Source organism: Crotalus tigris, unplaced genomic scaffold, assembly GCF_016545835.1.
Source record: "Crotalus tigris isolate CLP2741 ecotype Arizona unplaced genomic scaffold, ASM1654583v1 scf7180000023723.778456, whole genome shotgun sequence".
Lineage (NCBI taxonomy): Eukaryota > Metazoa > Chordata > Lepidosauria > Squamata > Viperidae > Crotalus > Crotalus tigris.
The window spans coordinates 188,471-201,571 of NW_024100141.1; the positions used below are offsets into that span (position 1 = coordinate 188,471).

The 13,101-nt window shown below is 47.0% G+C and overlaps 1 protein-coding gene across 4 annotated transcripts in view; it reads left to right on the top strand.

Moving 5' to 3' along the window:
• TEX14 (testis expressed 14, intercellular bridge forming factor) overlaps window positions 1–6,747 on the top strand; it is a 75,605-nt gene extending 68,858 nt beyond the window's left edge. For all 4 annotated transcript variants that reach the window (XM_039321248.1, XM_039321249.1, XM_039321250.1 and 1 more), the window contains 3 exons: window positions 3,310–3,433; window positions 4,745–4,840; window positions 6,604–6,747. In XM_039321248.1, coding sequence (XP_039177182.1) covers window positions 3,310–3,433; window positions 4,745–4,840; window positions 6,604–6,712 — 329 coding nt within the window. In that variant the 3' untranslated portion in view covers window positions 6,713–6,747. The remainder of the gene's footprint in view (window positions 1–3,309; window positions 3,434–4,744; window positions 4,841–6,603) is intronic.
• The last annotated feature ends 6,354 nt before the right edge of the window (window positions 6,748–13,101 follow it).

Here is a 13,101-nt window from a genome sequence, read left to right on the forward strand (position 1 = left end):
AAACGGTCATAAGTCCTTTTTTTTCAATGCCATTGTGACTTTGAATGGTCACTAAATGGATTGTTGTAATTCGAGGATTGCCTGTATTATTCAGTTGCAGGGTTTTTCCAACGTTTTGTACTGTTGAATCCACCAGTAGATAACAGATGCAGGAGGAGTGGGAACTGTGTTTAGTTTCTATTTTACCCTTTCTATTTTAATTGTGTCTGACATAATGATGATGAATAAATAATGAACCAGAAGCAAGTTCCAATCTTTTTATGTACACCTAAGGATGGCCATTTAATTTTAATCATTTAGTTATTATACCGTTTTTGTCTTTTGGGGGCTTCTATTTTTAACTTGCTGCCGCAGACTCTCGGCTTTCACATTAAAAGCCCTGGTGGGCAATGGTGCTGCGTGTTTTAATCACACCCTAGTATGCTGTTACACTAACTAGTAGGTTTTATGTGCAGATAGTCCTCAGATTAGAGCCCAGAATTTCTGTGGCTAAGCTGATATGTGAGGTTTGCCCCATTTTATCACCTTTCCTGCCACATGTGTTAAGCAAATTTCATTTTTTGTTGTGTGCCGTTGTGCCCACAGTAAAAAAAAATGACAATAAAGATTATCTTATCTTACCTTACTTTATCTTATCTTATCAAATAGCTGCAGTTGTTAACTTAGTAACGGAGTTGTTAAGTGGATCTGGGTTTCCCATTGACTTTGCTTGTTAGAAGGGGAATCAAGTGACCCCGGGACACTGCGACCGTCATGTATGAGCCAGTTGCCAAGTATCTGAATTTTGATCACACAATAATAATAATAATACAAATACAGACAAGAACCTGCAACATAATACCCCGGACTTAACAATTGTCGATAAGAAAGACAAAAAAGTCTGGATAGTGGACGTGGCAGTGCCTGGAGACAGCAGAATAGACGAGAAAGAACTGGAGAAGATAACAAAATACAAAGACCTACAAATAGAAATAGAAAGACTGGGTAAGCAAGGGTAGTACCAATAGTCATAGGCTCCTTGGGTGCAATCCCAAAACAACTGGAGCATCACTTGAACACCATTGGCATTGACAAATCCGCTATTAGTCAATTGCAAAAGGCAGCCTTACTAGGAACCGCTTCCATCCTGCGACGGGATCTGTAATACCATCAAACATCCACATCTGCCTATCCCAGGTCCTGGGTAAGGACTCAATAGGTAGACAAAATGCCAAATCCAGTCTGAACATCTGGCTGACTGTGCCATGATCAGTAATAATAATAATAGAAGGGATAATAATAATCATAATGGAAGGGACCTTTGAACTTCCCAAGCTGGGTTTAGTGATATGCAGCCCTACAGCTGTTGCACAGCTGTTCTGGGGTTTTCTTCCCCTCAGAGACAGTTTGGTCTAGTGGTTAAGGCGCCAGGCTACAGACTGTGAGTTCTAGTTCCTCCTTAGAGCTGAAAACTGGCTTGGTAACTTTGGCCCAGTCACCAGGAGGTGGTGAGTTCCAGTTCCGCTTTAGGTAGGAAAGTTGCCTGGGTGACTTTGGGCCAATCAACCAGGAGACGGTGAGTTCTAGTCCCGCCTTAGGAATGAAAACCGGCTGGCTGACTTTGGCCCAGTCACCAAGAGGTGGTGAGTTCCAGTCCCGCTTTAGGTAGAAAAGTTGCCTGGGTGACTTTGGGCCAATGAATCAGGAGATGGTGAGTTCTAGCCATGCCTTAGCAGTGAAAGCCAGCTGGCTGACTTTGAGCCAATCACTAGTTCTAATCCCGCCTTAGACATGAAATCCAGCTGGGTGATTTGGGGCCAATCACCAGGAGACAGTGAGTTCTAGTCCCGCCTTAGGCATGAAAGCCAGCCAGGGGACTTTGGGCCAATCACCAAAAGACTGTGAGTTCTAGTCCCGCCTTAGGCATGAAAACCGGCTGGCCGACGTTGGGCCAATCACCAGGAGACAGTGAGTTGTAGAGCTTCCTTGGGTATGAAAGCTAGCTGGGTGACTTTGGGCCACTCCCACCTCATAGGGTTGTTGTTTGGGGGAGACTAGGAGGAGGAAGATCTGTTGGAAATATTGGCCACCTTTGAGTTATTTGTAAAAAATAATACAGGCAAGTTACAAAGAAATTGAATGAAACAGACCAAGGAATGAAAATTAGTTTGAAAATCTGCCCGAATATGCTTCCAAATTGACCAATAATAATAATGATAATGTTGGAAGGGACCTTGGAGGTCATCTAGTCCAACCCGCTGCTCAGGCAGGAAATCCTATACCAGGGGTGTCAAACTCAATTTCATTGAGGGCCGCATCAGCATTGCGGTTGCCCTCGGGGCCGGGTGGGTGTGGCCAGGGTGGGTGCGGCCTACTGGGTGGGCGTGGATGGAGTGGGTGTGGCCTACTGGGTGGGCGTGGCCAACTCTACATCGTTCGCGTCAAGGGTGCCTGTGGGGGCCTGGGCAGGTGTGGGACAGATCTGAGGGTCTCTGGCAGGAGGGGGTGGGACCGGGGCAAGGGCCAAGGCATGGTCCACTGGAGGAACCTCACTGTTCCTCTCAGGCCATGTGGGGGTGGGGGCTTATGGAGCTAAGACTGAATGCATTTCAGCATAGATGGCCACCACAAAATTGTACATTGGCTCCTGGCCGGCCAGGGCCAAGGCAGCGGGGGCTGTTCCCTCACTGTTTCCAGGATGGCTTCACGGGCCACATGAAACCACTTCGCGGGCCGCATCCGGCCCCCAGGCCTTGAGTTTGACATGTCTACCCTATACCATTTCGGACAAATGGCTGTCCAGTCTCTTCTTAAAAACTTCCAGTGTTGGAGCATTCACTGCTTCTGGAGGCAGGTTGTTCCACTGGTTAATTGTTCTAACTGTCAGGAAGTTTCTCCTTAGTTCTAGGTTGCTTCTCTCCTGGATTAATTTCCATCCATTGCTTCTTGTCCTGCCTTCAGGCGCTTTGGAGAATAGCTTGACTCCCTCTTCTTTGGGGCAGCCCCTGAGATACTGGAACCCTGCTATCATGTCCCCCCTCGTCCTTCTCTTCGTTAAACTAGACATACCCAATTCCAGCAACCGTTCCTTATATCTTTTAGCCTCCAGCCCCCTAATCATCCTTGTTGCTCTTCTCTGCACTCTTTCTAGAGTCTCAACATCTTTTTGACATTGTGCTGACCAAAACTGGATGCCGTATTCCAAGTGTGGCCTTACCAAGGCCTTGTAAAGTGATATTAACCCTTCACGTGATCTTGATTCTATCCCTCTGTTAACGCAGCCTAGCACTGTGTTGGCTTTTTTGGCAGCTGCTCTGTTTTCGTCAGCAGATCTTGATCCACTGGATTCCCAAAAACCAGGGAAGCCGGAAGAAAAGGAAAGGACCAACGGGAGCCAAACGGAGGACAGCCTGTGGTTCAGGGACAGCGTCTGTCAGGGAGAAGATACAGAAAGGTATTGCCAGCCTCTTGAAATGGCAGGAAAGAAAGGATGTTATTATTATTATTTTTTTGTAGGGGTTCCATGGGTAGATGTCAAAAAAAAAGAAAACACAACCCCCAAATTCATTCATTTATTATTTATTAAAATTATTATAAAAGGATAGTCCTTGACTTGCAACTGTTCCTTTAGCATCTGTTCAGAGTTCCAGCGAAGCTGAAGACAGGGTATGCTGCTTGAGCGGTGGGTTGGACTAGATGACCTCCAGGGTCCCTTCTATAACTCTTGTTATTCTGTTATTAACGCCGGAGGTTTTTAAGAAGAGATTGGACCACCGTTTGTCTGAAATGCTAGAGGGTCCGCTGCTTGAGCAGGGGGGGGGTGGGTGGGACTAGATGACCTCCGAGGTCCCTTCCACAACTCTGTTGTTAACGCCGGAGGTTTTAAAGAAGAGATTGTCTGAAATGCTAGAGCAGTGGTTCTCAACCTGTGGGTCGGGACCCCATTTGGGGTCGAACGACCATTTCACGGGGGTCACCAAACAACGCAGTCCGCCATTTTTCCCCCCCTTTTCCTTAATTGTGCTACTCCCTTTTATTCTATTGGCTTTTGGAAGCCAATAGAATAGACTCTCTTGCATAGAGTCTAATTCTATTGGCTTTCAAAAGCCAATAGGAATTGTCCAGGCTGTCTCTGCCCTGCTGAGCCCGCCAAAAGTCCCATTCTGCAAACGGTGCTGCACCAGTTGAGTAGTCCTCAACTTACGACCGGTTGAGTAGTTCTTGACTTACGACCGGTTGGGGGTCGCGGCATTAAAAAGGTTGAGAACCACTGCTTTAGCATCTGTTCAGAGTTCCAACGAAGCTGAAGAAAGGGTACACTGCTTGAGCGGTGGGTTGGACTAGATGACCTCCAGGGTCCTTTCTATAACTCTGTTATTCTGTTATTAACCCCGGAGGTTTTTAAGAAGAGATTGGACCAGCGTTTGTCTGAAATGCTAGAGGGTCCACTGCTTCAGCAGAGGGGTGGGTGGGACTAGATGACCTCCGAGGTCCCTTCCACAACTCTGTTGTTCTGTTATTAACACTGGAGGATTCCCTGCCAGGCACAATCTGTGCCTGCTGCCCGTTTAGATTAAGCCTGTCAAAACAGGCAGGTTAGCAGATCACACTGGATGGGTTTATCCAGGCAGTCAGCTGGAGGGGTGTGCAGATGACAACGGCACAACAACCGATTGTCTGTCTCTCTCTCTCTCTGCCAGGCAGTGGAACTGTGGTTGTCCTTGCTAATGGTCTTTTTCTTCCCTTTTTTTTTTCTTTTTGGCAGAGCTAACTCAAGCCTGGACAGAGCGTTGGAGGAGCTTCTCTGTCCGACTGCCGATAGCCACGACATAAATAAGAACGTGCCAGATGCCATCCAGAGGTGAAGGGGGTGATGGGTCATGCCCATAGCATTAGTCTCTCCTCCAATGCTTTTGTGGGTGGAAACAGCTAAAGGACTTTAAGAGGACTGGACTTCAAGTCCCAGAATTCCCCTGCCAGCCATGCCTTAAGAGGGGTGGACTTCCACTCCCAGAATTCCCCAGCCGAAATGCTTTAAGAGGGATGGACTTCCACTCCTAGAAGTCCCCTAGCCAGCCTGCTTTAAGAGGGGGGGGGGACTTCCATTCCCAGAATCCCCCAGCCAGCCTGCTTTAAGAGAGGGGGATTTCAACTCCCAGAATCCCCAGCCAGGGTGCTTTAAGAGGGCTGGACTTCCACTCCCAGAATCCCCCAGCCAGCCTGCTCTAAGGGGGGGGGACTTCACTCTCAGAATCCCCCAGCCAGGGTGCTTTAAGATGGGTGGACTTCCACTCCCAGAATTCCCCAGCCAGCATGCTGTTCTTCACACTTACGACCATTGCAGCATGTGCATGGTCACATGATCAAAATTCGGATGCTTGGCAACTGGCATGTACTTGTGACAGTTTCAGTGTCCCAGAGTTGCGTGATCCCTTTTGCGACCACCTGACAAGCAAAGGCAATGGGGAAGCCAGATTCACTCAACAACTGTGTGTTGATGACTTAACAACTGCAGCGATTCACTTCACAACTGTGGCAAGGCGGGTTGTAAAACGGGGCAAAACTCACTTAGCAACCCCTTGCTGAGCAGCATAAATTTTGGGGTCCGTTGTGGTCGTAAGTCGGGGACTACCTGTATATTCTGTGTTCTGATTCTTCCTTGGAGCCAAGGAAAAATGATTTGTTCCAGTCCAGGGGTAGGCCACTTTGGCTCTTTTATGACTCGTGGACGTCAATTCCCAGAATTCCTGAGCCAGCCATGCTGAGGGGAAAGGGAGAGGTTTCCAAGCTGAGCCAGGCTGGCTCAGGAATTCTGGGAGTTGAAGTCCACGAGTCATAAAGCGGCCTAGGCCTAGGGGTAGGCAAGCTTGGCTCTTTTATGACTCGTGGACTTCAACTTCCAGAATTTCTGAGCCAGCCACGCTGTGGGAAAAGGGAGAGGTTTCCAAGCTGAGCCATGCTGGCTCAGGAATTCTGGGAGTTGAAGTCCACGAGTCATAAAAGAGCCAAGGTGGCCTACTACTGATCTAGGCCAGGGGGAGGGAACCTTGGCTCTTTTATGACTCGTGGACTTCAACTCCCAGAATCCCTGAGCCAGCCCTGCTGAGGAGAAATGGAGAAGTTTCCATGCTGAGCCGTGCTGGCTCAGGAATTCTGGGAGTTGAAGTCCACGAGTCAAAAAGCAGCCTAGGCCAGAGGTAGGCAACCTTGGCTCTTTTATGACTCGTGGACTTCAACTCCCAGAATCCCTGAGCCAGCCCTGCTGAGGAGAAATGGAGAAGTTTCCATGCTGAGCCGTGCTGGCTCAGGAATTCTGGGAGTTGAAGTCCACGAGTCAAAAAGCAGCCTAGGCCAGAGGTAGGCAACCTTGGCTCTTTTATGACTCGTGGACTTCAACTCCCAGAATCCCTGAGCCAGCCCTGCTGAGGAGAAATGGAGAAGTTTCCATGCTGAGCCGTGCTGGCTCAGGAATTCTGGGAGTTGAAGTCCACGAGTCATAAAAGCCAAAGTGGCCTACCCCGGGTCTAGTCCAACTCTTTGATAAATTATTCAGGCCTGACACTTGCTGCGTCCTTCTCCTTGTAAAATCTTTTGCAATTGACACAGACTTCTCTGTCCTTCCAGGGGGCAGCCGAACTGTGCCCATCACGGGAACATTGAGATGAAAGGGGGAGCTGAAGAAAGTTTCAGTGAATCCGAAGGATCCATCGAAAACATCGAAGGACTTTCTTGAGACCCAAAAGATAAACTGACACTCGGCTGGCTAAATGCTTGGCTCCTGTTTTCTTTTTCTTATCTTTCCTTCTTTCCTTTCCTTTTTTTCTTTTCTTTCCTTTTCCTGTGTGGTGGCTGAAACTGGCAAAGGGGAGGGGAGCGTGATATATCACAAAGGCACCAGGTGTCTAGAAGGACCGACTATGCAGTAAATCAGTGTTTTTCAGGCTTGGCAATTTTAATGTGGGTGACACTTCAACTCCCAGAATTCCCCAGCCAGCCTGCTTTAAGATGGGAGGACTTCAGCTCCCAGAATTCTCCAGCATGCTTTAAGATGGGTGGACTTCCGCTCCCAGAATTCCCCAGCCAGCCTGCTTTAAGATGGGTGGGCAACTCCCAGAATTCCCTAACCAGTGTGCTTTAAGAGGAGGGGACTTCCACTCCCAGAATCCCCCAGCCAGCCTGCTTTAGGGGGGGGGGACTTCCACTCCCAGAATTCCCCAGCCAGCCTGCTTTAAGATGGGGGGACTTCAGCTCCCAGAATTCCCCAGCCAGCCTGCTTTAAGATGGGTGGACTTCCACTCCCAGAATTCCCCAGCCAGCCTGCTTTAAGATGGGTGGGCAACTCCCAGAATTCCCCAGCCAGTGTGCTTTAAGAGGGGGGGGGCTTCCATTCCCAGAATCCCCCAGCCAGCCTGCTTTAAGGGGGGGACTTCCACTCCCAGAATTCCCCAGCCAACATGCTTCAAGGTACGTGCTTGACATACACGTATGACAGTTGTGGTGTTCTGGGTCATGTGATCTTCATAAACATCTTCCCAGGTTCCAAGCAAAATCAATGAGGCAAATTTGATTTGCTTAATGATTGCGTGATTCATTTAACAACTGTGGCAACCCTCATAAAATTGGGTGCGACTAATTTAATGACCACATTGTTTAGCAATAGACATTCCCATCCTAATTGTAGTCATAAATCAAGGACTTCCTGTAATTTTGTATCTGAGTTAAAATTTAACCAGGGAATTAAATTTGTCTGTTCCCTGATTTGCTCTTAAAGACGGGAAGTCCTCCACTTATGACCCCAATAGGAACCCAAATTTCCATTGCTAAGCAAGTTGTTAAGTGAGTCACATCCAATTTTTCAACCTTTTTTGCCACGGTAATTCATTGCGGTCGTTAAGTGAATCAGGTCATGATTAAGCGAATCCGGCTTTCCCCATGCGTGTCCAAAGCCCTCTGGGAAAGTTGCAAATGGCGATCACATGACACTATAACTGTCATAATAAATACATGGTAGTTGCCAAGTGTCCCGATTTCGATCTTATGTCGCTTGGGATGCAGTGATGGTCGTAAATGTGAGAACTGGATATAGGGAACTTTTTCAACGCCGTGTTAACTGAATGGTCCCTAAACGAGTGGTTGTAAGTCGAGGACAACCTGTGCTGCAGGCAGAAATCAAAAATAACAAAAAGAAACCCAAAGCTTTCCTTAAAAAACAAACAAACCCCAGGAAATAAAATAAATTGAAACCATATGGTAGAAAGAGAAGCGAATGAAACACTGTTAGTTTTCTCCAGGACTGTGTGAAAAAGACATATTGATGCCAGCTTGAGCAGATTTTGAGCAAGCTACAGTAGGTTTCAGGAGGGCAAGCTGATGGGGCACTCCTGAGACTTATGCTAGGCACTGGAACTGTATGTCAAAGATGAAATTTTGGCAGCTCCGTTCCTCTGCTGTCAACGCTGCTAACATCGGATGTTTTTGCATTGACAACAGAGGGAAACGTAGCCATCTTTTACCTTTTGCTTTTAGAGTTAGATGATGCTGGGAGAGAGGGATGTGAAGGAGAGTCCAGCTAGCGATAACAACACTAAACTTAGGGTGAGAATCAAGGTTATTGTAACTGGAGCTGATAAGGAATTGGGGGTTGGAGAACTGAAGAGGAAGCCCAGGCTTCAAGCTAATTGGGGAATGTGATTTATGACTGTTAATTAGAGGAGGGATACTATGTGCTCAGGGGACGAGAATTCAGCTTTTGGCTTAATGTCATGGTTCCGACAGATGAAACTCTTCAAAAGAACCTTGAGGCATTACTTACCTTTAAGAACCTTTATTTTGAGTAGCATAATATCGGCACTGCATAATCGAAGCCAAAAACTGAATTCCCCTCCCCTGAGCACATAGTATCAAAGCACAATTCCCTCCTCCAATTAACAGTCATAAATCACATTCCTCAATTAGCTTGAAGCGAGGGCTTCCTCTCCAGTTCTCTAGCCCACCAATTTTTTATCAGCTCTGGGCTCAATAACCTTGATTCTCACCCTAGGTTTAGTGTTGTTATGTCTAGCTGGATTCTCATTCACATCCCCCCTCCTCCCAGCATCATCTAACTCTAAAACCAAAAGGTAAAAGATGGGTACATTTCCATCTGTTGTCAATGAAAAAACATCCGATGCTAGCAGCATTGACGTCTGCGTTTCAACTTGCCTTTAGAGCACGGGTATCAAGCTCGATCACATCATGTGACATTGCAATGTTTTTTTGCCTTTGCAGAGTGGGTGTGGCCTGCGTGTAACGCATCTGGCCCATGGGCCGCCAGTTTTTGACACCCCTGCTTTAGGGTAAGGGGGGGAGGTGTTACTTTCAAGTGGGTTAGATGGAGAAACGAAACTTCTACAATTCCGCCGAAGACCATGAGAGCTTGAAACCTTTTCAAGGACACCATAACAGGTGCGTATTTGAAGCAGATGGTTCCCACAATAAAGTGAACTTGTTTATATGGATTAGGTAAGACGTTGGGGGTTTGGTTGGGAAAATTATTGTTTAAGTCTGTGAGTTGGTGTTGGACCCCAGAGTTAGTTTTGCTTCGACATTACCAGGCAGTTTATTCAATACAGATTTTCGGAGACAGATTGAACACGGAGTTTTATTTGGATTCTCGACCTGGATGTTGACACTCTAGTTCGGGTGCATTGAAAAAATGAGGAATAACATCCATCAGTAGGAGAGAAGACAAACCCAATTTTGGAAATTCGGGTTGTACAAGAATTTACATGTTAGAGGAACCCTGATCATCTTTCTTAACAGTCTTTCTGTTCAAAGCTCTACAGGTAGTCCTCGATTTAACGACAGTTTAGCAAACGTTCAAAGTTACAACGGCACTGAAACAAGTAATAATAATAAGGTTAGAAGGGACCTTGGAGGTCATCTAGTCCAACCCTCTGCTCAGGCAGGAAACCCTAGACCAGTGATGGCGAACCTTTTAGAGACCGAGTGCCCAAACTGCAACCCAAAACCCACTTATTTATCGCTGGGTGGGCGTGGCCCACTTGGTGGGCGTGGCTGTGGTGGTCATGGCAGATTGGGTGGGTGTGGCCAAGGTGGGTATGATTACATAAAATGTTGCTCATGGGGAGGGATGCCTGTAGGGGGATGAGCATGGTTGGGGGAGATCCAGGGGGTCTCTGGTAGGTGGGGGCGGTAGGTAGAAGGCTCATCCTGCAGGGAGAGGGGAAGCAGGGTGGGGGTGCCATTGCCATGGGACAAGGCAAGGGCCAGGGCAACTGCTGCCTGACACCACTGGCCCCCGCGCACAAAAGCCAGCAAGTGCATGGGGGCCGATGGTGTCTGTCAGCAGCCACGGCCTGCCGGCCCCTCGACCCGTGCACTCTGGGGCTCTGCAGCCCTCTGCCAGCAGTTCAGAGAAGCCGCCTCTGAGCTGGATGGCCAGTTGACAGCTGAGGAGGTGATACAGTGGGTCGTGCCTGGGAAAAGGACATTATGCAAGGCCCGGAGGGACAGGACTGGGGGGAGGGAAACCAGCCGTGCCGGGATGCATCTGGCCACATGGGACCTCAGCGAGTTATCAGGCAGCTGGTTGAAGAGGGACAGTTGCCATCTCCGGGGCATGGCGCATGTGCTCACAGAGTCTGAGTCCCACCTCTGGCACACGTGCCATGGGTTCGCCACCACTGCCCTAGGCCATTTCAGACAAATGGCTGTCCAGTCTCTTCTTAAAAACTTCCAGTATTGGAGCATTCACCGCTTCTGGAGGCAGGTTGTTCCACTGGTTAATTGTTCTACCTGTCAGGAAGTTTCTCCTTAGTTCTAGGTTGCTTCTCTCCTTGATTAGTTTCCATCCGTTCCTTCTTGTCCTGCCTTCAGGCGCTTTGGAGAATAGCTTGACTCTCTCTTCTTTGGGGCAGCCCCTGAGATACTGGAACACGGCTATCATGTCACCCTTCGTCCTTCTCTTCATTAGACCAGACATACCCAATTCCAGCAACCATTCTTCATACGTTTTAGCCTCCAGTCCCCTGATCATCTTTGTTGCTCTTCTCTGCATTCTTTCTGGAGTCTCAGCATCTTTTTTACATCGTGGTGACCAAAACTGGATGCAGCATTCCAAGTGTGGCCTTACCAAGGCCTTGTAAAGCGGTATTAACACTTCGCGTGATTTATGATTGTTTTTGTCACATTAGACCGTTGGCAACTGGTTCCTATTTATGACAGTTGCAGCGTCCTGGAGTCTCGTGATCCTCTTTTGCAATCTTGGAACAAGTAAAGTCAATAGGGGAGCCGGTTTCACTTAACAACTTGTTACTAACTGAATAACTGCAGCAATTCACTTAACAATGGTGGCAAAATGGGGCAAATCTCACTTAAGAAATGTCTCGCTTAGCAAGAGAAATGTTGAGCTCAGTTGTGGGTGTACATCAAGGACTAACCTCTGTATAGGTCAGGGGTAGGCAAGCTTGGCTCTTTTATGACTTGTGGACTTCAGCTCCCAGAATTCCTGAGCCAGCCACGCTGAGGGGAAAGGGAGAGGTTTCCATGCTGAGCCATGCTGGCTCAGGAATTCTGGGAGTTGAAGTCCACGAGTCATGAAGAGGCCATAGTTCCCTCAGGAATTCTGGAAGTTGAAGTCCACCAGTCATAAAGGGGCCATAGTTCCCCCTGATGGCTCAGGAATTCTGGGAGTTGAAGTCCACAAGTCATGAGGGGGCCAAAGTTTCCCCCATGCCGGCTCAGGAATTCTGGGAGTTGAAATCCACGAATCATGAAGGGGGCCATAGTTTCCCCATGCTGGCTCAGGAGTTCTGGGAGTTGAAGTCCACGAGTCATAAAAGCCAAGGTTGCCTACACCTGGTATAGGTAGTCCTCGGCTTACGACTCTCAGCGACTGTTTGACGTTACAACCTCCCCAGGGCTATGACCCAGATTCTAAGTCCCCAAAGGTGGCCGTCCCCTCTTTGCAGTCACGTGATTGCAATTTCGGTACTTGGGACCGACCATTGTACAATATATCCCCTACTCAGGTGACCACAACCTACAATTGTTTTTTTTTTTTTTTTGCCGGAAATCAGGGTTTATTTCCTGTTTCATCAAAAAAAAAAAAAAACACCATAACCCTTCCTTATGGACAAAGGAGTCACTTAATAACCGTGGTTTTCACTTAATGACAGTGGATCCATAATAATTGCTGTGTTTGCTTACCAACCGCCGGGAAAAGAAATGTCCTGAAAAATCACATGCAATCACATAGTGACACGCTTAATGACCAGCATGATTTACAACCATAATTCTGGACTCGGTTATGGTCATATGTGGAGAACCCCCCCCCTGTATTTTTGTCCACCAAGACCTCAGAAAGTGCTTCGTTCAGCTTCCTTAAAAGACCTCTTTCCTCTTGTGTCTAGAATAAAATAATGAGGTAGAATAGAATTAGAATAGAATAGAATAATGAGGTAGAATAGAATAGAATAGAATAGAATAGAATAGAATAGAATAGAATAGAATAATGAAAGAATGGAATAGAATAGAAGAATAGAATAGAATAGAACAGAACAATGAAAGAATGGAATAGAATAGAATATTAGAATAGAATAGAACAGAACAATGAAAGAATGGAATAGAATAGAATATTAGAATAGAATAGAATAGAACAGAATAGAATAGAATATTTAGAGTAGAATAGAATAGAGTAGAGGTAGAATAGAATAGAATAGAATTAGAATAGAATAGAATAGAATAGAATAGAATAGAATAGAATAGAATAGAATAGAATAGAATAGAATAGAATAGAATGACCTTGGAGGTCTTCTAGTCCAGCCCCCTGCTCAAGCAGGAGAACCTATACCGTCTCAGACAGGTAAATGTCTAGTCACTTCTTAAAAATCTCCACTGATGGAGCGCCCACGATTTCTGGGGGTGTTCACCCCTGCTTAGCCCAAAATTGCACAATGTCTAATGTCATCCTTCCCCCCCCTCAAGATCATCGAAAAATAACAAAACACACCCTGCTTGTTTTTTTTAATGCGGGGGGGGGGGGGGGAGCTGGCATAAACACAGTGAGAGTAATCATATTCCCTGTAATTAGCTGTAATTACTGTCCCTCAAATTTAAAAC